General features: G+C 53.5%; 2 protein-coding genes across 11 annotated transcripts; both read right to left on the bottom strand.

Moving 5' to 3' along the window:
- Positions 1-237: 237 nt before the first annotated feature.
- On the bottom strand, positions 238-15139 carry Unc13d (unc-13 homolog D). 9 transcript variants are annotated; one of them, XM_078041660.1, is made up of 34 exons: positions 15010-15139; positions 14340-14613; positions 13813-14030; positions 13106-13183; positions 12741-12848; positions 12571-12630; positions 12415-12481; positions 11954-12134; positions 11536-11580; positions 11351-11419; positions 11125-11194; positions 10887-10991; positions 10696-10788; positions 10518-10621; positions 9162-9279; positions 8911-9035; positions 8693-8783; positions 8554-8610; positions 8379-8476; positions 8247-8298; positions 8039-8169; positions 7797-7917; positions 7339-7482; positions 7039-7137; positions 6729-6935; positions 6498-6566; positions 5398-5477; positions 3425-3530; positions 3282-3353; positions 2683-2766; positions 2467-2587; positions 2173-2296; positions 1567-1760; positions 238-944 (listed from the first exon to the last, which is right to left on the bottom strand). In XM_078041660.1, the coding sequence occupies exons 2-34, from the start codon at positions 14425-14427 to the stop codon at positions 823-825; spliced, it is 3501 nt and encodes a 1166-aa protein (XP_077897786.1). In that variant the 5' UTR covers positions 14428-14613; positions 15010-15139; the 3' UTR covers positions 238-822. The 9 variants fall into 9 exon arrangements, 8 of the variants coding, with proteins under 8 accessions (XP_077897786.1, XP_077897785.1, XP_077897789.1 ...); XM_078041659.1 differs by having other exon boundaries at positions 14340-14616; positions 15010-15095; XM_078041663.1 differs by lacking the exon at positions 15010-15139 and having other exon boundaries at positions 13813-14156; positions 14287-14958.
- On the bottom strand, positions 15136-23496 carry Wbp2 (WW domain binding protein 2). Of its 2 annotated transcripts, XM_005332576.5 has the most exons (8): positions 23373-23496; positions 20098-20206; positions 18822-18957; positions 17807-17899; positions 17092-17226; positions 16745-16867; positions 16275-16351; positions 15136-16165 (listed from the first exon to the last, which is right to left on the bottom strand). In XM_005332576.5, exons 1-8 carry the CDS (start codon positions 23429-23431, stop codon positions 16112-16114), a joined length of 786 nt encoding a protein of 261 aa, XP_005332633.1. In that variant the 5' UTR covers positions 23432-23496; the 3' UTR covers positions 15136-16111. The 2 variants fall into 2 exon arrangements, with proteins under 2 accessions (XP_005332633.1, XP_021586906.1); XM_021731231.3 differs by lacking the exon at positions 17092-17226.
- Between the last annotated feature and the right edge of the window lie 65 nt (positions 23497-23561).

The raw sequence follows: 23561 nt of genomic DNA, 5'->3' as shown, positions 1-23561 counted from the left end.
GCACCTGCCCCTCTCTTGGGCAGTGACCACCATAACTGATGGGCCTGATAAAATCTGCCAAAGTCCACAGTCAAAATCGTTTTAGCCACCTCAGCACCTGCTTGTGGCAGGTGTGCCCATACCCTCTTCCCTGCTTTGAGGCATGGGGGCAGCTTTGAGGCTCCTGAGGGATGAGGAGGCCAGCTGGCCTGAGTCTTTGGTAACTCTCTGGATGCCAACAGATAATCCTAAGAGGGCTGTGGATAAATTTTTTTTTATTTTTTTTTTCTAAGAAAGTTTCTAGATGATAGATACCTCCTGAAGGAAGAACCCTCAGCAGACGCAGTCACATTGTCTTTTCTGCTGTCCATTGGTGCCAGCCCTGCTGCCTGCCAGCTCTCATTCCAGAGCCAAAGTCCTTTGGTCTCTCCAATAATGGCCACCACCACCCTTCCCCTGGGGCAGCTGGAGCCCCAGGGAGGCTCTGCTCACAGCCTGGGTCCTGACAGTCTGGGCCCACCACACCCTAGCAAAGCTGAAGGAGGAAGGCCAGGAGACGGAGGGCTCTAGACCCTGGCCCACCAGAGCAGTTTTTGCGGGGGAAGCAGGGGCAGGAGTTATTCCTCTGTGCTGGGATGTGTCAGAGAATGCTGAGGCCAGGGCTGGAGGGAGTGTAAATATTGTTAATAATGCACCCATCACTGTGGCCATGGGAGAGTCTAGAGAGGCTGCATTCTGGCCGTTACACTTGCTATGGCTCTCCAAATGTTAGGCCAGGCTAGGGGAATGAACCGTGGTGGGTAAGACTCCACCAAGGACCAGCCCCATCCCCCAACTCCTCCTCTATTGCCCTGGCCTTAGGGCATGCTGGGAGGCCTGCTTGGCTCGCTGCCTCCTCAGCCTCACAAAAGCCTGGGCCTCTCGATCACCCTTCCGGCTCTCCAACAGCTGCAGGATTGGATCTCCTGTGGAGAGAAGCCAGAGGCCAAGTCTGGGAGATGGGGGGGCAGGCGGGGACACAACACTGCCCCACCCATCATCACCAAGCTGAAAGAAAACCAGTGACTGACAACTAGCCAAACTTCAAGACACAGCTGGAAGATGAGAGTGCTTGGACTGCCTGAGGTGGTGACTACTACCTTCCTGAAGAGAACCTGAAGCTAGTTAACTCTTTGTGCCTTAGTTTTCTGGTCTCTAAAACAGCTAATGATAACACCTGCCTCACTGATGGATTGTAAGAATTGAAAGAGTTCATCTACACCAAGTACTCAGAACTGACTCACGATATATGCACAAAGATGAACTATTCCTATTAACACGCTGGGAGAATTCTTTGTAGGGATGTGCCCCTCACAGATCCAGGCTTCTTCCTCTCCCCAAGGAATCTCATTGGTGACCTTATCCACCAGAGAGAAGAGTCACCCAAAACTTCACTGAGCTTGAATCTCATTGGTCTCAAATCAAGAGATTGGCCAAGCCCTTATTCCACTGGCTTCCATCTCCCAAGGAAGCATTTCTCTAGGGTCCCTTCCTGAGTTTTCCAGGTGTCCTGTCTCTACCCTGCCCTATCCTGGGACTCAGGCCTACCATTGGGCGCAGGATACGTGAGAGGCAGGCGCATCTGGGGCGCCTCACTGGGCTCAGAGCTGGTCAGCCCAGGCACCCCACGCAGTGGCAGGAAGGCCTCCCCTTCCAGGTCATCAGCCCCCAGTGTGTCATGGTCCAGCACCGTGAGCAGGAGGCACGACCCATCCTTCTGGCATGGCTCAGCAGGCACCAGGCTGGCAAGGACAGAATCAGGCTCAGCTGCTTATCCAAGACTACCATCACCTTACCCCTGCTCCAACACATGGGTCATCCCTCATTGAGCACAAGCACATTACAAAGTCAGCTCTGCCTGGCTCCTCTCAGCCATGTACATGACACCTGCTCTGACCATGGGCTGATGCTTTAAATCAGGGGTCCTGTGGCCCCGGGTCCACCTGTCTTGGGCAACAGAGAGCAGATCCGTGAGGACCTCAAAGTCAGGACCCTTCCCTGGAAGGCTTCAAATTTTATGTTCCCCTCAGTGGAAGAAACCTTTGTCCCAAGTGCCCTTTCCTTAAGTCCAGTGTGGTCATCTCAGGGGTCCCTTGAAGGAGGCTCAGGGAAGGGAAGCAAGGGGAGGAACTAGAAGAATAGGGACCCACTCACAATTCAAAGGTCTCATCAAACAGCGGGTGAAGGTCCTTCTTGTGTTTCTGGGTCTCCCTGGGTGCCAACTCGGGGAATTCATGCCTGGGTTCCAGGGTCAGCTGGACAAAGGGGTCACTGGAGCCTAGGGGAAGGGTGCTGCCAGGGTTCTTCCAGTCCTCCCCTGCAGCTGTGCCACTCAACAGCCCTGCGCCTCATGAGAAATGCACCCAGAACTCCTCCACAGCCCCAGGGACACTGGCAGGGAGGGCCATAGAGGAAGCAGTTAGTGGCCAATAACCAGCTTCCACTCACCATTGGAGTCCAAGGGTCGCAGGCCGGAGGCACTGAGCAGCTCCACATGCAGCTTCTGCTCAGAGGCGCGGTAAGAGGCCTTGACGGTGACGGCACCCAGCTCCTCAGAGGTGGTTTCCACCTGGTGTGGGTTGCATACTCAGGGTCACCTGGGCAAAGCAGGATGAGGCCAACTCCAACCCTGGTGGGCGTGGGGGTGGGGGAGGGGAGCCTCACCTGCTGCTGGATGCGACTGCAGAAGTACTTCTGAATGAGCTCCCGGCTGGAGGCCGCCTGCAGTTCCAGGTCCCTCTGTAGAGCCTAGAAGGATACATCTGAGTACCACCTGAATGTCAGTCAGCCGTCACCAGGCTCACAACTGAGGCTGAGACATGACTTCAAAAAGGAAGCTCTGGGGCTATAAGACCATGAACAAAAATGCACCTTCAGCAATGCCTGAGGTTTTGGGACAGAGGCACAGACAGTAGGCTTCTTGGGCATGCCCCCATCCTATGCAGGAGCACTGGGCCCCTGTGCTTTGAAGGATTCCACACCTGGGTTAATACTCTGTTGTCACCATCTTAAATTTCTTTCCTTTTTTTTTTTTTTTGCAGTGCTGAGTATTGAATCCAGGATCTTGCACATGCTAGGCAAGCATTCTACCACTGAGCTACATCCCCAGCCCTGGTAATAATTTTGAGTAAGGTGCGTGTGCGTGCGTACCTTCTCATTTTGTACTGGGCCCAATAAATTAAGTAGCTGGTCCTGGACACAGGTGAGTGCAGAAAGACAGATTCCCTGACCTCCTACCTGGGAGCTCACCAAAAGGTTCCTACCTGGAAGGTGGCCGTGTGCAGAGCCTCCGGTGGCAAGCCGCAGCCCTCAGCATGGAAGCAGATCTCCAGGTTCTGGGGAAGACATCAGAGGTGGCCCCAGGAACCCTCCCCCAGGGTTACTGTCCTATGGCCGGCATTTTTACCTGCAGGGCAACCTTCAGCCTGCTAGAGGCTAGGGATGAGCTGCGCTGGGAGGCCGATGCCTCTGCTAGCACCGTGAGTGTGTGGGTCCACAGCAGGGTCAGAAGGCTGGCCGAGGGCAGAGGATGCCAGACATAGGATACAGTGGAGGAGGAGGAAGCAAAGATGTTCTTGAGAAAGGGGAGGCCTCAAGGACCCAGATCTACCCCAACCTTCCCCCACACCTGCTCCACAGGTGAGGCCAGAGCTGGCAGGCAGTGGGGGGGGGGGTGGTGTCTCCTAAGGGAACAAACAAGGGGCAGGAGGGTAAGTCCTATCTGACACATCTCAAGTTCAGTGAAGAATCTTCAGTAGGATCATGAAACCCCAATAAACCACAAAAGATGGGCAGGGAAGCTGGATCCCAATGTCAGAAACATGATTCAAGATGGAGTAGCCAAAATGATAGAATTACAACACATGACAGGGATAAAGCATCTACTACATTGCAGGGGGAATAAAATAGTGACAGGGACACCGTTATTATAACACCTTGAGTTTAACATGTGTCAAAGCAGAGTCTGGCAGTTATGTACAAAAAAAAATTATTGTTTAAAAATTGGTGAGGAAAGGGGCTAGGGTTGTGGCTCAGTGGCACAGCACTCACCTAGCATGTGTGAGACCCTGGGTTCGATCCTCAGCACCACATAAAGATAAATAAATAAAGGTATTATGTCCATCTACAACTAAAAAAATACTTTTAAAAAATGGTGATGAGATCTGGGCTGGGGCAAAGCTCATTGGTAGAGCCCCTGCCTAGGAGGCATGCGGCCCTGGGTTTAATACCCGGTCTAGGAAAAAAAAAAAATGGAGGAGGGCTATGTATTTATTCAACACATGTAAGTGCTCATTATACACCAAGCACTGTTCTAAAGGCTTCTAAGCAAAGCTTCTGTCTTAGTGGAGAGGTAATTGTGGTTTATGTGGAGGTGGGGAGAGCTGAACAAATGGTATAAAATGGCCTAAGACATAAGGGTCTGGCTGTAGGGGTCCTGGCTGTCCAGGAGGAAGAGAAGAATTCTAGGAGAGAAAGGTCAGCAGCCTGCTCAGGGCCCCAGTTCCACCTGGAGGTGGATCCTCCTGGGCATCTCTACAACTAACAGTCACTGGCCACTTCCTGTGTAGTCATTGACCACAACCCTACTCTCAGCACATCACATGACCCATTTAGTCCTCAGTAGAAGCCTATAGTCATTGGCACTTCAGTAACTGCTCAAAGCCACCAAGGAGTACTAAGTCTGGAATCTAAAGTCAGGCCATCCAGAGTCCACACCCTGTGCCTCCATCCAATGCTTTAAGAGACCCTAACTAGAAGTTTCCCTGGATCATGGCCAATAGCACTGGATGCCAAAAACATTAAAAAGAAGGAAAAAGCTGGACATGGTGGTGCATGCCTATAATCCCAGTGGTCTGTAATCCCAGCAGCTCAGGAGGCTAGACAGGAGGTTCAAAGTCAGCTTCAGCAACTTAGTGAGATGCTAAGCAACTCAGTGAGGCCTTGTCTCTAAATAAAATACAAAATAGGGCTGGGGATGTGGCTCAGTGGTTAAGTGCCCCTGAGTTCAATCTTGGAAGTGCCCCTGAGTTCAATCCTGGGGACTCAAAAAAAAAAAAAAAAAAAGAGGAAAAGCAGTCAGGGGTTCTGGAAGATGGTCTCAGGACTAAGGGAGAATGGATAGGGAGATCTCAGCTCAGACCAAGGAAGAACTGGTAATTCTCAGTACTGAACAGCATGAAATGGACAGGTTTATAAGGTAGTGAGTGAGTTCCTTATCCCTGGAAGCAAACATTTGAGCAGAGGCTGGTCATACCCTCTAAGGGACTTCACCAAAGGGATTTACAACAGGTCCCCTTAATTAATTAAGATGCTGAGGCCCTGGAGGCAGGGCAGGTGGAGAAAGGGTGTGGGCACTGCAGGGCAGGGACCTTGGCAGACCTGTTAAAATTCTCCTGCACCAGGTTGGTATTCATGTAGCAAAGCTCCACCTCCAGGAACTTCATCAGGGGCAGAATGGCCTGAGGAATAGGAGGAGGTAGCTCAGGCCCATTTCAATCCCAGCCCCATTTCCTTGCCCTGGGGAGGAAACAGGGCCAGGAGCTTCTGTGCATGGGTTTGAAATGTCTGCAGGCTCTGCCCCTGCCCATCTCTCTCTGCCTTCCTCTCCTGATTGCTATCGCTCCAGCCACACTAGCCTCATCTACGGCCAGGCATGGTGCTACCTCACAGCCTTTGCTGTTCCCTCTGCCTGGAATGCTCTTTCTCTAGAAATTCTCATGGCTTCTTCCCTCACTTCCTGGCGGTCTTGACTCAGCTGTTGCCCTCTGAATGAGGTCTTCCCGTTACTATCTAAAAATACAACCCTCTGACACTTCCCACCCTTCCTTCTGTTTTATTTTTCTCTCTAGCACTTATCATCATCTAACACACTATATAAGTGTGTGTGCACACACATACGCTTCTGTATGTATATTTATAGTTATAATCATAACTAAGCTTACAGTACTTAGTAACTAAAGTTATCGTACTTCCGTACTCAGCTCTTCTTTCACTTTCCTGGCTAGAATGTAAGCTCTAGGAAAGCAGAAAATTTTCACTGATCTATCCCCAGGCTGGAATCACTGTCAGGACAAGGTGGGCACTTACTAAACAGTTGATGAATTAATGAGTAGCCTTCCCCCAAAACAATCAGGGGTGTGTATCACTCTCCCAGTTTACAGACAGGGAGACTGAAGTGAGCTGGCTCGCATAAACATGACAGCAGAGCTAAGAGGCACCAAGAAGGCTGTGTGCCCAGGCCTGTGGGGCTTTTCACCCTCCCCACACCGATTGTCGGTGCTGGGAGAGCCCATACAGGGACCCAATTTGTACCCCTGAGTGTCCAAAGAGGAAAACCAGCCCAGGGAAACAACATACCTGGGCTGATCTCTGATACCCCTAAGGCCTTCAGCCCCCAAAACAACCTGGGTCCCCTTTATAACCCCAGACACAAAGAGCTGGCAGGGCAGCAAAGGTCAGTGAGCAGGAGAGTCACTCACATCCTCAGGCAGAACGGACTCCTTGACACCCACAAGTCTCTCGATGTGCTTGGCAATGCCCACCTCCAGCTGGGGACACAAAATGGTAGATGGAGGGAGGTCAGGGAATGAGTGGAGGATTGGGAGTTCACGTGAGACCTGAGTTTAGGCTTAGGAAGAGAGGGCTGGACATCAACCCAGGTCCTGCTGGGGGCCAGGGTGGGGTCACTGTGGAGTCAGACAACAACTTACCTGCTCAGCCAGAGTGCGGACACCTGTGCAGATCTCGTGGCCCAGTCCAGCCAGTGCACCCTGCAGCTGGGCATGTAGTGTGTTCTGCAGCTGGCCGTGCTCCAGCAAGGCCCCCACCCGCTGCTCCAGGGCTTCCCATGCCAGCTGAGCGGGTAGCTTGCCAATCACCAGCCGAAGCTGCTCCATGTCATTCACTACCACACATAGCTGGGGACAGGCACAGACAGAAGGATGCAGGGCTTCCTAAAACAGGGCCAGCATTGCCAGGCCCCACCCCACCCTGACCAGCCCCCAGCCTGGGCTCTGTTACCATGTTGGCTGCCTGGCCCTGATCCTTCTGGCCTGCAGAGAGCTCTCGGGCCCGGGCCTTTATAAGGCTGCAATACACCAGGGCCAGCCTGCAGGTGTCCTGAGGTGTCAGGGAGAGGAAAGTGATCAGTGGGTAAAGCTGCCATGCAGGGTAGAGGGCAGGGCATGTGAATCTCAGGAAGTTGGGAGAATTTCAGACATAGGCCTTGGGAAGGTTGGTGGATGAGCCTGGAATTTCTGTCGGGTAGGTGATAGGAAGGTTGTCCTAGAAAGATGAAGGACACAGAAAGACATGCTGCACCTCCACAAACTTGACAGTGATCATGAAGGCCTCCTCTGGGTCTGGCCAGTCCAGCTGCCGGGCAGTGTGACTGATCTGAGCAAAGCAGGTGGACAGGTCCACAGCTGACGTGCTATGTTTGGTCAGCTCCCCCAGGGGCACCAGCTGGGGAAAAGGGAGAGCACTTAGAAAGGAGGGCTCAGAACAGGGACAAATCCATTCTCCCACTAACAAGCACAGAGCTGAGCAGGGAGCTACAGGGGGGACAAGCTAGGCTCTGTCCAGAGCCCCAGCCTGTAGGATACATGGCAAAGGGAAGTCACAGGTCACAGTTAACTCCAGGGTATCAGGAGACAGCCACATTTTGCACACAACTGGCCTGAAGTGGGCGGGGAGGGGGTGTCCTAGCAGGTTACCAGCTTCTACCACACCCAGAGCGAGCGCTGGGCCATCTCCGAATTCAAGGTCCCTGCCCACACCTTGTCCATCTGCACAGCACGCTGCACCCGCTCCAGGGCCACACTGTAGGTCTTCTGCAGCCAGGAGGGAATGGCTGGCTGGAACCAGCGGTGAAAACTATCCAGAGCCAGGACTCTGTCCCTGGGGAGAGCTAGAGTTCAGCTGCGGAAGGCTGCGACCAGCTCTAGCCCACAGCCCTTGTAGACTCACCTCTTTTCTGAAGCACGTACAGCTTGCCACAAGCCACCTGCTTGCTGCCTACCTGTCTAGAGAGACTGGGCCCAGCTGGCAGAGCTCTTTTAGACTGATGTAGAGCTGGAACAGACTCTCGCCCATCTCTGGAGACACAGGGCTGCCCACTGCCGATGTGTGGTCCTGTGCCCGCTTGGCCACCTGCAAAGAAAGGCCTAGCGGGCAGGGTGGTGGAACTGGGCTGAGGGATACAACCTAGGGTCAGTGGAGGGCCTCACCAGCCACTGTAGCTCCAAGAAAGCCATGGAGAAGAGGTCGATCTTGAGGACACTGGAGGAGACAGCAGTGTGACCCTGTGGTACACATCAGGATCTCACAGGCCCACCACCTCCCAACCTGGGTCTGCTCACTTTTGGAAGATCTTGTTCCATGTGCGCTGGCACTGGTGCAGGTCACCCATGACATCCTGTACCAGGTTCAGCAAGGCTTTGCCTGCCTCTAGCATGCCCTGGAAGGGACAAGGTAGGCTAAGCAGGGCTGCAGAGACAAGTGTCCCATTCCGCCCTGCCCCTGTCCAACACCTACCTGCACCATGGGCTGATGGTGCTGCTGCTTCAGGTGGAACCATTCAACTGTACCAGTCTGCCAAAAGAGAGGCAATGAGCAGGGAGGAGTTGCTGGGTCCAGGCACAAGCCCTCATGCACCCTAGGGAAGGTGTCATACCCTCAAAGCCTCCATCACCAGCTGGGGCAGTGGGGCACTGTCTGAGCACAGTTCTCCAAAGGCCTTCATCTTGCACATTTGCACCAGGACCCTGGGAGACAGAGAGAGGGCTGTGTCTAACAGGCCCACTGCCCCATACCCACTCCTGTAGCAGGCCTCTCCCTACAGCTGCCCCACTATACCCTCACCCCTGAAGAAGCAAAAGCAGAGCCACCAACCTGAGGAGAGACTGCAGCCGGGATGGGGAGTCAGAGACAGAAAGAGGGAAGACAGAGCGGAACCTCCGGATGAGGGAGAGGCCGTAGGCCAGCAGGGAGGTGAATGAGGTGGCCAGTTCCTCCAGCTGCAAAGCCAAGAAGATGTCAGGATTTGGGAGCTGCTTATGGGTCCATGGCCTCCTGTGCTCCCCTGACCTCCCCCACAGCCCTCCCTGCTCAACAGCCCTTGCCCACCCAATTCCCACATCCACCTGTTCTGCTTTGAGCCGGCCCTGGATCCACTGGTACTCCATGCTGGTGATGGGATGCAAGAGGCAACTGCTAGGGAACTCAAGGCTCTGGTAGAGGCGACTGTAGGCCAGCCACTGTCTGCAGGGACAGGAAGGCCTCAGCCAGGCCCAGGGGGAGGGATGGCACCTTCCCTGCTCCAAAGCCGCCTATGAAACCATCTACCAGCAGAGGCTGAAAACCAGTGACTGAAAGTGACTCAGGCGAGCGAAAACCAGTGACTGAAAGTGACTCACATGGTTTATTTCCATGGATGCTTTTCAAATTGTCTATCTCTTTTTTTTTTAACTGGAGTCTAAATGAAACTTTCTTCTTTTTATTTATTTTTTTTAAAGAGAGAGAAAGAATTTTTTAATATTTATTTTTTAGTTTTTGGCAGACATAACATCTTTGCTTGTATGTGGTGCTGAGGATCGAAACTGGGCTGCACGCATGCCAGGCGAGCGCACTACCGCTTGAGCCACATCCCCAGCCCCAATTGTCTATCTCTTAATTAGAGCTACGTGATTATAAAACTTGAGAATTTTTTTGCTTCTTATGAAAAGTGGGATTTAAGGATTTAAGCCTGCATGCACACACAGCAACCATCAGCTGGAACTTGAGATGGCTCAAGGGGACATGATGGAGGAAATGACTGAGCTGGACAAGGGTCCAGTGGAAGGGCAGAAGGAGGGAAGAAGAGCAATCCAAGGACAGGCCAAGGTTCCTACTGGACACAGCTGCCACCTGCACTATGTGCTTGGGCCCTGTAAGCAAACCAGGCCCCTCACTGTCTGGTGGCTGTACCAGCTTCACCTCCATCCTACCCTTATCTTCCGAAATATTCACCTGCCTAAGGTTCTGGATATACACTGCCCCTGGCCCTCAACTACCTTCCTCCTAACGGCCACCACGCCAGATAGAGGACACACTGCTCTGCTCTGACTAGTCCTGCCATTTAAATACTTCTGTCCCATGAGCAGCTGGAGATCTGGATTATATGTGAAATCTCCAGATTTTTTTTTTAAGAGAGAGTGTGAGAGAGAGAGAGAGAGAGAATTTTTTACTATTTATTTTTTAGTTTTCGGTGGACACAACATCTTTGTTTGTATGTGGTGCTGAGGATCGAACCCGGGCAGCACGCATGCCAGGCGAGCGCATTACCTCTTGAGCCACATCCCCAGCCCTCCAGATTTTTTTAAAAGTTGGCCACTGATTTAAAACATGCAGTTTGGGGCAAAGAGAACTCTCCTAAGTGTGAGGCTTTGAGCTTCCAGCAGAATACAGGAGCTGCCAGCCGCCAACAGCCCCCTAGGGTCCCACCAGGGCTGTGCACTCACGCCATGGACTGGTGGAAGTCAGATAGGTCCTTCTGCGTGGCATGGAGAAAGAGGATGGTGGTGGCCTGGGGACTCAGTGACCCATCCCAGGAGGTACTACCCGCCTGAGGGGAATAGTGGAGAGGTATTAGGACCTGATTGGCAACCCTGGCAGCACCCAGCCCTGGGAAGGCAGTACCTGGTGCTGGGTGACTTCATGGGACACAAGCTGCTGCAGCAGGTGGCGGTGCACAGTGTAGCTGGGCTGGGAGCGGCTAGCTGCCGTGGCTCTCTGCAATGAGGCAAGGATGGCTGTGAGCAGAGAAGACCCAACACAGCAGGGACACTGAGGCTGCGGGGCTCAGTTCCTGGCCCAGGCCCCAGACCTACCCTCTTGTGAATGAGCTGGAATTGGAGGTGGCACTGGCCACGGTCTGGGTAGGTCTCGGTGCAGGGCTCCAGGGGGTACCACTGGTCCTCTCGGCAGTGAAGGTCCTGGTGGGCAGGAGACACCTGGAGCTGGGGCCGGAGGCAGTGGGGCAGTCCCCAAGCACCTGGAGCCCCTCTCCAGAACCTTCACACATGCCCCCTTCAGCTCTACCCAGGCCCCATTCCTCCTGCCCCTCACCTGCAGCCTCAGAACCACGTTCCCCAGAAAGTCGTCCTGGCCTTTGTCCTTTCGAGCCTCCTTAAAGATCCTGTTTCAGGTAGGATCCATGAGGGAGATGGATCAAGTACCTGAAGGGATCAGAGTAGAATCTGCCCCCCACCAGTAGCCAGCGTGGACCCAATGATGGAGTACGTGGCAGGAGGGCAGAGGGAGTCCCCTTCTTTCCCATGAGTCCAGCACCCACCTCCGGAGCCCATGCAGATCTGTGAGCTCCCCAAGCTTCTGTCTGACAGACTCCACAGTGTCCAGGTCCCTGGTGGGGCAGAGGTTTGAATAAGAGACAGACAGGGCGCCCATCACCCTTTCAGGGAGGAGACTTCCACCCTCAGCCCTTCTCTTCCCTCCCCAGGAGCAGGCCATGTCAGTCACCACATGTCCAGGTGAAAGCTCGCATTGGTTATGTCCTCAAACTCCCTATAGGGAGAAAAGGGTGTAGGTGAGGGCCTTGGAAGCGTAGGACCCTCACCAGACCAGACCACAAGGACTCCAGATCCTGTCCTTCACAGCTGCCATCCCCACAATATGCCCACTCCCACTTGGCACCTTCCTGCAAGCTGCTACTCCCCTCACACACATCCCTCCCCATCCCTCCTCCCTGCAAGGTAGGGCCTCCGGCTATCCCCAATGCACCTGGAGGGACTCCACCCAGCCCCATCAACACCAGGACTGTCCTGTCTGGCCTACTGTCTCCCCCGCCCAGGGCCCAGCCCCTTCTCCAGAGCCACTCATCTGACTGACTGAGGAGTCCTGAGAGTACGGGGAGGGGGGCTGGGGCAGGGCCACGTACAGGATAAAGGTCTCGTCCCAGACAGGGTTGAGTGTCTGGTTGACAACCTGGGTGCGGTGGGTCTGCTCCTCAGGAATGGTGTGCCTCACCACCGCCTTCTGCCTACGCCGGGACCCAGGGCTGCCCCCTGGCACACCCACCCCCTGCTCGATGCCCAGCAGGCAGTAGGGGTCACTGAACCCTGGGAGGAGAGAGGATGAGGCACCACAGAGTTGGCTGGGCTCCCTGGGAGGGTCCCTCTTCAGCCCACCTGAGGAGCTTCTCCTGAGAGAGGGACAGGGAAAGTTGGACAGAGCACCACCTCCCCAGCCCAGATGCCCAGTGCAAGGGACCAGCTAGATGGAGGCCAGTCCTGGAGACATTTGGGAGACAGGAGCTGCTGCCAGGAGTTCTGGGTCAGACTGTGATGGGACAGAAAGGAGTTAGGAAGCAGCCCTCAGGGCTCACCACCCTGCACTCACCACTGACATCCTTGCCCAGGATGCCCTTGGCCTGTTTCACTGTTGCCTTCAGACAAAATACTGGCCTCTAGAGGGATGGGAGGGAGTGGCCTGAGTCCCCGAGAGGGTTGGCCTTCCCAGGCCCTTCCTTGCCTGGGATGCCCTGGCCCAAGTTACCTCAAGCTCCCTGACCCGCTGCAGCATCTGCTGGTGCTCCCCGGGCTGCAGCTGGAAGGCCTGGTGGGGAGGCAGATAGTGTGTGGGAGTTTGAGGGCAGGGGTCAGGCCAGAAGGCAGAGCCCCGGGGTCCAGGCTGCGGGAAGGTGGAGGGGTTGGGGCCGAGCTCACCTCCTGTAGATATCCCAGCAGCTCCGAGGCCTTGGTCACATGGTTGGGCTCCGGCTGACCCAGGCGGTGCAGGACAGTGTAGAGTGCTTCCTCATAGAGCAGGTCCCGCTGAGGCACAGCAGGGTCATATCAGGAACTCCCCAGCCCAAGGAACCCCTTACAGCCACACCTCAAGCCCAGAGCAGAGACAGGCAGCCCATGTGCAGTGAAGGGGGTTGAGGCTCAGAAGTCCCTCCCAGGTTGCCGCCATCAGCCTTGGCCAGTGATGGAGGGGCTTTCAGGAGGATGTAGGGCTGCTCCCCGCACCTCTCTGCGACCCCCATCACTCCGACTCTTCCACACCCCCCCATCACTCCGACTCTTACCTCCTCAGGGGAGAAGTGGTGGGATGGAGGCTCAATCTGGGGAGCAAGGTGGAAAGACAAGGTGTCCTTGGAGGCCTGCTTGGAGGAACAGGAAGGCCCAGGCCTAGTGCAGTGGGTCCCCAGCACACCCTTCAAGCCCACTGAAGCCCCACACCTGTTCCCACAACAGGCCTCCTTGGGGTCTGGCCCTTGGGCCACCTTGCTCGTCCCCTGGCCTGCTGAGGCTGAGGTCCATGGGCGTTCAGCTGGCCCAGCAGCACAGCCCTCTGCCACCTGCCCCCACACTCTCTTCCTTCCCCAGAGGAAACAGCTCTGCTTATCAGGCAGCCGCCTGCTCAGCCCTGTGGCGGAAGTGAGGCCCTGCAGCCGAGGTGGGAGACTTGGGGGGATGCTGAGCAAGCCTGAGGTAGCTCAGAGGGGTCCCTAGGCAGCCCACCCCACATCAGGGACACCTGCCTCACAGAGCAAAGTTCCTCTGGAACTAGGGGAGAGGAGAGGGAGGGCAGGCCCACTGTAAAGGGGGGGGCTAGAGAGGCTCGGGCCCCCAACCTGAGAGACTCATGGTGGCTCAGAGGACATGTGGCAAACCCACCCCGCTGACCCAGAAGGCTCTGCCCAGGAGCAGGGTGGACGGGTAGGTGGGGCCAGACACCCATGCCTGCTGAGTCCCCAAGGCCAGCTGTTCTCCCCATTGAGGTCACTCCTACCTCCTGGGTTGTTGGAGGCAGGGCATCCTGTAGGTCTCTGACCCTGCGGCGCCTTATCTTGATGGCCTGGCGCAAGAGGGGAGGGCGACGCTGGGGGTGGGAGAGGCTTGTCGCCATAGTGGCTGGTTCTGCCCTTCCCTCTGCCGCCCTGCTGCTGCTGAGTGAAGACGGTGAAGCCACAGGATGATGCAAAGAGCCCCAAGGCTGCCACCCTCTGCCTGGGAAGGGTGGAGGGAGCGCAGTGCGGGGGACAGAAGGGTCAGGGTGTCACTGCCTTGGAGAGGCTGTCTCCCAGGTCCCCTGCACCTTCCTGCAGCCCAGATCCTTGCAGAAGCCTGTCTATCCTGGAGCAGAAAGTGGACATTGTAGGCGGGTAAGCCCCACCCCACCCTCCCACAGAGGCTTTAAGGATGGTCCCGTGCTCCCAGTAGGGCACCCTCCCCCATCAACTCTACTGCACCCAGGGAAGCTAACCTTGGTCCTAGGGGTTCTCACCCCAGGCTACCCAGACAGAATGGGTCCCAGACCTGGGCAGGGGTGGGGCAAGCTCAAACGGAGACAGAGTTCCCCAGCTGGCAGCCAACTGCTCAGCCTGCTCCACCCCACAGGTGACATTCCATGGAGGTGACGACCGGCCAAGCTGTACCAGCCTGGGACTTCCTTGTAGCCTCAACTCCACCATGAAGGTCAAATTCCCTTGTAGGGGAGCTTAGCCAAACCCTGAGAGCTCCTGGGTAGGGCTGGTGTTAGAAGAAGTGGGAGAAGCCCTCCTGCCAATCTCTCCAAGAGGGCAGATTTGGTCTGCTGGGGACAGGAAAATAGACTTTAGCACCAGCATCCCAGAGCTCCCCAACCCACTGACCCTGTGCCCACTGCCTGGGCTGGAGTGGAGCACAGTTCTGTTTCCCACCCTCCCCAACACTCAGGTATTCAGGAAGGCAGTACCAGGTCACACACTGCAGTGACCCACCCAGCTGTCCTAGCCAGCTGGACAAAGAGGGTCCAGCATGCTCCAGGAACCCTAAACCACCTCCTCTCAGATTCCTACTCTGAGCCTGGGGCTGGAGAGTCAGCAGGTGGGACAAAGGCTGGCCCTGCCTGCCTCTTCCACCCAGGTGCTGGGCGGCACCACTGGCCACCCCAGCCAGGTGCATGGGCCTCAGTGGGGAGGTGGCCCAGAGAACAAGATGTTCTCACTCTAGGAAGGAAGAGTCTCCTCAGCAGCTCGACAGCTCTTCTTCCAAAGGTTCCCCTTGGTCAGCACACACAGCCAGAAAGGTCCAGTTATTTCATTTTTACTATTTCACAGTTTTAGCAAACAAATCAAGGTGCAAACAGGGTTTATTTCACATTAATATATTAACTGGATTTTTTTTTTTTTTTTTTCAAATAAATAGGGAATTCTCTTTAAATAACCATCTCTCCTCACTTCGTGGCCGGTCCAAGAACAAATGAGCAAATCTCCGTGCATCCAGGGGGCATGATGCTTAAAGGGAGGGGCCGGCAGCAGGCTATGATCAGCATGTAGGGTTGGGGGCCCTTTGTTCTGAGCCCACCCCGCAGCCCCCAAATGGCATGATGGGATGGACATGCACTCTTCAGCTCCAGTTGAGAAGCCCCTCGTGGAGGGAAGAGACTAGAGGGAAAACAAATTCCAGAAACACTAGCAAGAGAACAGAGGAGCCTCATCCCCAGCCGCAGTGGGCTTCCCCTGAAGCCACTAAACCCTGGAGGCTTGTTGTAAAGCTCCTGCAATCAGAAGTGGCAACAGAATGACCACGGACAGGGACGGCAGGCCTGGCTGAATGGAATGTGGACTGATGGTCAGGTGGGACAGTGGCCTTCCAGAGCTAAGCACAGACAGGGGAAGGAATGTGAGTTGGGACTGGTAGGGCCTTTTTGGCCCACAGGGAAGACATGTGGCTGGTCCGGGGGCGGCTCACAAGGCTGAGTGCAGAATGGCTACCAGACCAAGGGGCTGGACTGCAATAGAGGAGGTGGCCAGAGAGTCCCTCTGTGGGAAGGAACTACTAGAGTGAAACAGGAACAAGGGGAACACCCCGTGCTCCCAAGGACAGCCCCAGAAATGGTAAGAGGGGCACTGTGGGCTGAGCTAGTGTGGGAAGCTGGGGGGACACCTCTCCAGAGGCCAGAGCCCTGCCTTCCTGCAACACTAGTTCCTCTTTATCATCAGACCTGGGGAAGAATAAGGTCCTCCCTGGCCTCCCCCAGCCAGATGCAGTCCCACAAGGAGGGGTAGGGAAGGCCCATGAGGTGGGGACAGGGAAGTAGGCGGGGTCTACTGGGTCTTCTTATCTTCTGGAGGGTAGTAGGGAGGTGGTGGAGGCTGGCTCTAAAGAAGGAAGGAAAGATCATGTTAGAATGTTCTTAGAATAAGAGGAGGCCCATCGTCCCGCCCAACTCCCTGTCTTTACGGCCAGGGGACGGCCACTCCCACTCACCGTGGGCATGTAGACGTTGTGTGGGTTGCCTGGGTTGTAATAGGCGCTGGCAGCTGCTTCTGCGGCCTTGGCCTCAGCTGGAGAGCAAACACAAAGTAAGCACTGGTGGCAAGCCCTGTCCTCCCGGCCCCGAGGCTCAGGGCAGTAATGCTGGTGACCCAGACGGCCAATAAAAAAGCGGCAGTTGAGTTTTCTAAGCAACTGCCACAGGCTGGCACTTTTTTTCCAGTCCCTTATATCCCCGACACAAGCCCACTAGTGGCCCCATGACCATCTGTTTATACATGGAGGAGCCTGAGCCGAATAGGTAGGTCACTCAGCTACCTAAGGGACAGAGAGAACTAGCATCTAGCTTTTCACCACCAGGCCACCTCCCTGCTGGTTCCTAGGCCAGGGGCTCCTGCAAGGTCCTAGGTCCTAGAGAAGAGAGGGTTGGTTTCAAAGGACTGCTAGCAGCCCAGGGGCCTTACCTGCAGGAGTGGAGGGGACATCAGGGCCACTGACTGGAGGCTCCATGGGTCCAGGATAGGGTGGTGGTGGGGGCTGCACATATCCCATGGCCCCATCCATTACAGGAGCTCCTGGATAGAACTCTGCTTGGCAAGAGAGCAACAGGGACCCAATGACTAGTCAGGCCTGGCTCCCTCAGAAGGCTGCCTCCTGGGAGCTGCCCCATATAGCTCCTCAGGGGCAGCCTCTGTACCTCTCCAGCATCTGTTAGTTACGGGTCTCCCCTCTGCACCCCCTGGCCTGGGAGAAGTGGTTAGTGGTTGAGTGGGTGGGTGGGTTGAGGGTGGGCAGCAAAGGACACACTCACCAGGTGGGGGCGGTGGATAGGGGTAGCCAGGAGGGCAGGGATACATTCCATTGGCGACTGGCGGGGGAAAGACATAGGCCCCGCTGGGCATGTAAGGGTACCCATAGGCTCCATTGGGGGCTTCACCTCTGGAGGCTATAAGCACAAGGGGAGAGAGAGATGAGTGCCACCTGCCTCAGGGCTGGCAGAGGGCGGCCCCACTGCCTGCTGGGGAGCTGCTGGCACCCAGAAATGTGCCAGCAGACAGGCCTACCCTCTGTTCCACTCTCCACCCATACATGGGTCTGGCTCTGTCAGGGATGAGGCAAGGCCAAGAGGGGGACAGGGATGGAGGTGAATGGAGGGAAGGAAGGAGGCTCGGGAGGGGTAGAGGAGGAGCCAGGTGAGGCTGTCTGCTGAACACAGTACTTGGTGACTTAAAATGGTTGTTTAATGGTTTAATGGTTGGGTTTTTTGTTTGTTTGTGTGAGGCCACAGTAAAATGTCAAGTCCAAATAGATCTGTCAGAGTGTAGTACACCTGCTCCAGGCAGAAGAGGCCCAGGCTTTGAGGTACAGGACCGAGCAGAAATTACAGGCTTTGCCCCCAACTCCCAGCCCTGGTCAGCAGGGTCAGATATATCTTCTGATGCTTACAAAACAAAAGGAAACATGATCAAACAAAAAACCCACATGTCCAATGTGTCCTTGGTCCCTAATTTCTAGAGCCTGAGTACCTTGAGATGCCACCTGGAGCATGCGCTGACCAAACTCGATGGCGCCCCCTGCTGTGAAGGTCAACTTGTATGAAGCGGAGCCTTCCCAGCCACCTATGAACAGTGCAGGAAAGAAAACAGGTACACTGAAAGAGATGGCTCTTTGCATTCCTCAGGGTCCCACCTAATGCCCCCAAAGCCTGCAGGAAAAAGCCAGGCTTTCTCTTGCCTCCTCCTCATAGACAGGGCTGCTTCCCAAGCCTATGCCCCTGGTGCTGCAGACTGGCCTGGCTCCTGCTATCACGGCCTCCCCCTTTGGAACAGAGGCTTCTTCTTGAAACAAGCTTGACCTTCCAGCCCAGTCCCTGAGGTAACAGGCACAAAGTCCACATGGTTTGGCTTTAGAGCTGATACTAAGGGGTTTCTTTTGACCCCCAAGGAAGTACCAGGCAGCTTCCAAGAGCAAGAGCACTCAGCATTAACTGCCATTCAAGTTCAGAGCAGACCTCTCATTCTGAGGGGGCCTAAGCATGAACCCTGGTCCCTCTAGCTTGGCATCTGTCCAAAGGGGAACCAAGAGAAAGCTTGGGCCTAGGAGGGTGTGAGGGGAAGGCAGGGTCCATGAGGAGGTCTCCAGTGTCTGTACAAGTGTCAGCCACAGGGCAGGGCTTCTCCAGCTTCCCAGAGGGCAGCTGCCTTTGCTTGTTCTCAGGAGAAGGTCCCTCCAAAAACAGGACACAGCTCCTTCCCCCATCTAAAATCTGCACATGCTCCCCAGGGCACAATAGGCATCTTACTTAGTTTTTGGTCTTTTTGCTGATTTTATTCTCTGAAGAGGTGATCTGAACTGCCAACTCATGCCAGCCTTTCCCAGCTCTTGGCAACCAAAAACCCACGCAGGCTGGTCAGCTGGCAGCCCAGATATTCCTTTTGAAGGTAATCTGGAGCATGGAAGGGGACAAGGCTGGGGCAGTAAGAGTTTGAAGAGGATGTTCCCAAGGCAGCACTGATGTCCCTGAGCATCCTTGTCACCCACCTCCTGCTTCAGCCTTCACCATCCCCTTGATGTAGTTTGCACCAAACACAGGCTGTTTGATCTCACAGTCCTTCATGAGATAAAATGGCATCATGAAGGACTGCATGGCATCCTTCCCCTTGGACAGAAAGATGACCTGTGGTGGGAAAGGACAAGGGCCATTAGTGCTGGAACTGCAGCCTGCTAGGCCATTGTTTCCCACCTGCTTCCTGTGTGTGGAGTCTATTCCCAGTTGGGAGCTCGTGCCCATGCCAGGCCCAGCAGGCTCAGGGCTCTCTTTGCACCAGACGCTTCTGGACAGAGTCACATGCACCCTGGAGAGGCCAGACGTGGAAGTCACAAGAACAATGTCCCAATCACAGACAGAACATGTGAACTGGACAAACTGCTTCAGTTAAGTAAGAGAGAAGATGGCAGACATGATGCAGACATGAAAGGACCTCCAAAGCTGGGAAGCATAGGCAGGGACAGGCAGGCAGGGGCCTGGACAGGGGAGGCTTGACCTGGCCTTTTAGAGAATGATGGAGTGGCAGAGCCTCAGAGCTCTGAAGATAGGGCCTTTGTGACTTTCCTGCAGATGACACTCTGCCCAATGGCAACAAGAGCTCTCCTGTCCTGTGCCTGGAGAACCCCTTGGGTTTCAAAACCACCAGGGTATATTCAATTTAACTGAAGATATCAATTGAGTTTCCAGAGATGGGATTTTGAGTCCCTACCTATGTAAGGGTGACAAGACACCTAAAGATGTGTTCCCCTTCCTCCAGCCATCTTGAAGTCTCTCTAGTAGCTAGCTACAGGCAGTAACTTTTTTCTGAGACTACACGTTTTGTGTTACCCTCGGAGTCTGTATGGTGAATGCAGGCTAGGCCCATTCTGCTGTCTGGCATTTCTCTCTGCAGGGTTCTGCTGGGCTCAGTGCCCAGTCTGGAAGTTGTGGCCATGCTACTGTATCCTGTTTACCACATCTATCCCTCTGGATACACACACAGGCCTCAGGCTACTCTAGGCCCAAGTCATCCCAGCAGCTGCATCCAACGCTAGACAGATTTTTCTGACAGTAGATCTGGAATCTGCATGAATTCACAGCCAAGTAGTTCAGCTGCAGAGTCAGGTGATTCTAGAATCCAGGAGCATGTGACAAGAGAAACAGGAGGAACAAGGCACCAATATTCATCAGGGTTCAGAGATCAGCTGACTCACAAGGCAGAGGCTAAGACACATGTCACCCTCCAAATGCAATCAGCCTCCAATCCAACTGTCCTGCTGCTCAACTCACCCGGTAAGGGGTAAGGTAAACAGTGCCCTTCTTGGTCCCTTTGAAGGCCTCTGGAACATTCTTCATGTCATTAAAGGTAAGTTCCACATGATCATAGGACATTAGGATGCTGTGGTAAGAAAAGAAGAGAGGCTCTAATGAGATAGTTGGAGATGTCATCTGTTACCCCCAGACACTGGGTGAGGTTGCCCAGCACATTCCAACATGGCTGCAAAGAAATCATAAGACAGCCATGGAAGAGTTGAGCAAGTTTGGGTCCACAGAATTTTCCCAAACCCCACTCATACAGAACCCAAGTGACCAGCACAGTAGCAGAACTGCAGGGCTCATCCTTCAAGGTGCTGTTTTAAGTCCTGTGATAGATGTTCTATTTTTGTTATTTTGTTTGTTTGTTTGGGGGGGTATTGGGGATTGAACTCAGAGACACTCAACCACTGAGCCACATCCCCAGCCCTATTTCTTATTTTACTTAGAGTCAGGGTCTCACTGAATTGCTTAGCGCCTTGCCATTAATGAGGCTGGCTTTGAACTCACGATCCTCCTGCCTCAGCCTCCCAAGCAGCTGGGATTACAGGTATGCACTACCATGCCCAGCTTTGTTGGTTTTTTAAGCCTAATAAATGAACATTTAAGACTCTAAGACATGACTCCACACATTGCTTTCTCCAGGGCTCCCTTACATAGGGGCTTCTTAAGCTAGGTCAGCAGGGATGCTGGTCCATTCTTGAAAAGGTGATGTGTGTGCAGACTGGGGATGTGGCTCAAGCGGTTGCAACCTCGCCTGGCATGCGTGCGGCCCGGGTTCGATCCTCAGCACCACATACAAACAAAGATGTTGTGTCAGCCAAAAACTAAAAAATAAATATTAAAAAAATTCTCTCTTTTAAAAAAAATGATGTGTGTGCATTTTTCTCGGACATTTCACAGCTTTGGGTTCATGAATTAAAAAATAAAATTTACCATGAGGTCCTGGATTCAATCCCCAGCATCACAAAAAAGGAAGTTCACCATTGTGTGTGTGGGGGGGGTGGGGGTGGGGATATTGGGGAGTGAACTCAGGGATGCTTTACCACTGAGTTACATCCCAGCTCTTTCTTTCTTTTTTTTTTTTGTTTTTTAAAGAGAGAGGGAGAGAGAGAAAGAGAGAGAATTTTAATATTTATTTTTTAGTTATTGGTGCACACAACATCTTTGTTTGTATGTGGTGCTGAGAATCGAACCCAGGCCGCACACATGCCAGGCGAGCGTGCTACCGCTTGAGCCACATCCCCAGCCCCATCCCAGCTCTTTCTATTTTTTAATTTTGAAATAGGGTCTTGCTAAGTTGCTCAGGCTGGTCTTAGACTTGTGATCCTCCTGCCTCAGCCTACCATGTAGCTGGGACTACCTGTATGCACCACTGAACCAGGCAAAGTTTGCCATTTTAAATATTAAATTTTAAACACTGTATTTAAACTTCAATCATTATAGACTTATTTATTTGATATTAGGGATTGAATCTGTGGGCATTCTACCACTGAGCTCATCTCTAGTCCTGGGTTGCTGGAATTACAGATGTGTGTCAGTACCCTCAGTAGTTGCAATTTTTTTTTTTTTCCAGAAATGATGCTGAAGTGCTTTCCAAAATAAGGCACATCCACTAAGCTGTGAAGGGTGACACATGCCAGAAACCCTTCTGCTGGGGAGGTTGAGGCATAAGGATCACAAGTTGGAGGCTAGCCTGGGCAACTTAGGGAGAACCTGTATTAAAAAAAAAAAAAAAAAAGGTTTTTTTTCAGTGGTACAGTGCCCCTGGGTTCACTCTTCAGTAACATTAAAAAAAAAAAAAAGAAGTCATCACACTAAGAAAAACAGGCTTGGTAGATGTTACTAAATGGAATCAAAAGTGTGCAGGCCCAGGAACTGGTTCACACTCAGAATCACAATAAACCAGTGAGCATTGTGAGGTTTCTCAGATTACATGATCAAAAGGTCCAAGTTCACCCGGTCCATTGTCTTCCTTCTCCCAAATATCACAACTTTCTTGACAAGAAAGGAGTAAATGGGAAGAGAACTGGCACAATAAGAGAAGTATTCACCAAGAACATCAGACCCTGAAGAGGGTAACATGGAGAGAAAGTCTGCATTCTGAGGTCTGGGTCACCCTGGGCCTTCTCATCTGACTCATCAAGTCTTCCTAAGTGACAGGTTCCAGTCTACGCAATGGCCTTAGCTAGGTGAAGGCTCTGGCTCCAGCCTGTTTCCCTTGTAGACTCCGCTTTTCCTCCTAAGCTCTTCTACCTTCAAGCAGCAGCCCAGGAATTAGAGAGAATGCATCGGGAAGTGGTGAGGAGGGTAGATCAGAAAGAACCCTGAAGTTCAGAGAACCTCTGCTCTGTGGAGTGATATTAGCCAAGAGCATTCAAGAGGAAAGAGCCTGGGGTGGGGTCGTAGCTCAGCGGGTAGAGCGCTTGCCTACCATATGTGAGGCATCGTGTTCAGCAGGCACCGGGTTCAATTCTCAGTGCCACATTTAAAAAAATAAATAAATACATAAAATAAAAAATAAATAAAATTTTAAAAAATAAATTAAATAAAAGAGACAGAACCAGTAACTAATAATAAAATGAGATTAAAAGTATCAACTATATTTTAAAAAAAGGAAAGAGGCTAACCCTTACAAGGGCTCAGACTCACACCAGCAACTGTTAGGCAGTTGACAAACGTTACCTGTTTAATTTTATCTGTGGGGTTTGAGATTTTTCACTTGAAACCTGAGCTGTTTTGGAATACACTCAAAGGGTGTTTACTGTTAAGCCTACTGACACTGGGGTCAAGACCTCTTTTTTGGAATTCCCATCTGTTATTCAGACTTCAAATCTAGGTCAAGTTATTTAACCTCCCTGGGTCTGTATTTTCCCACCTGTAACGTGTGTATAATAGTACCTACCGCACAAGATTTATGTATTTCAGAAGAGGCGCAGTGGCTGCCGCGTAGTAGCAGCACAGTAAACGCCTGATAAACAGCAATTATTTTTTTTTAAGGCGCCTCTCAGCAAAAGGCTCAAGCAGCGCCCCTAGGCCCCACTGCTTGCCCCAAACCCCGTCCCCATCCCGCAGCCCTACCCCCGCCCCCGGCCCCCAGCTGACAGCAGCCCCGCCCCCGGCCGTTACCCCCCCACCGCGCTCCATCAATTTCTCTCATCCAGGATTTATTCCTCACCGCCCACCGCCCACCGCCCACCGCCTGGACATCAGTCCTTCGGTTCTCCAGGATCCTTCCGCAGTGTTCTCACCTCTCAGTGTTGTTGACGATCACTCCGCCGCCCTCCGAGTGGTTCTTGTTGAGCGCCATAGTCTCTTCGAGAGGGGTCCCGAGACTCGCAACGCAATGCGCCTGCGCCCCTCTGCGGCCCGCCCCTAGTGGCGTCGTTCGTATTAGATCCGGCCAATCACAGCTCCCGAGCGGAGGCTGGACCAACCAC

This window comes from Ictidomys tridecemlineatus, chromosome 3 (genome assembly GCF_052094955.1).
Source record: "Ictidomys tridecemlineatus isolate mIctTri1 chromosome 3, mIctTri1.hap1, whole genome shotgun sequence".
NCBI lineage: Eukaryota > Metazoa > Chordata > Mammalia > Rodentia > Sciuridae > Ictidomys > Ictidomys tridecemlineatus.
This window is presented reverse-complemented; position numbering and strand designations above follow the sequence as displayed.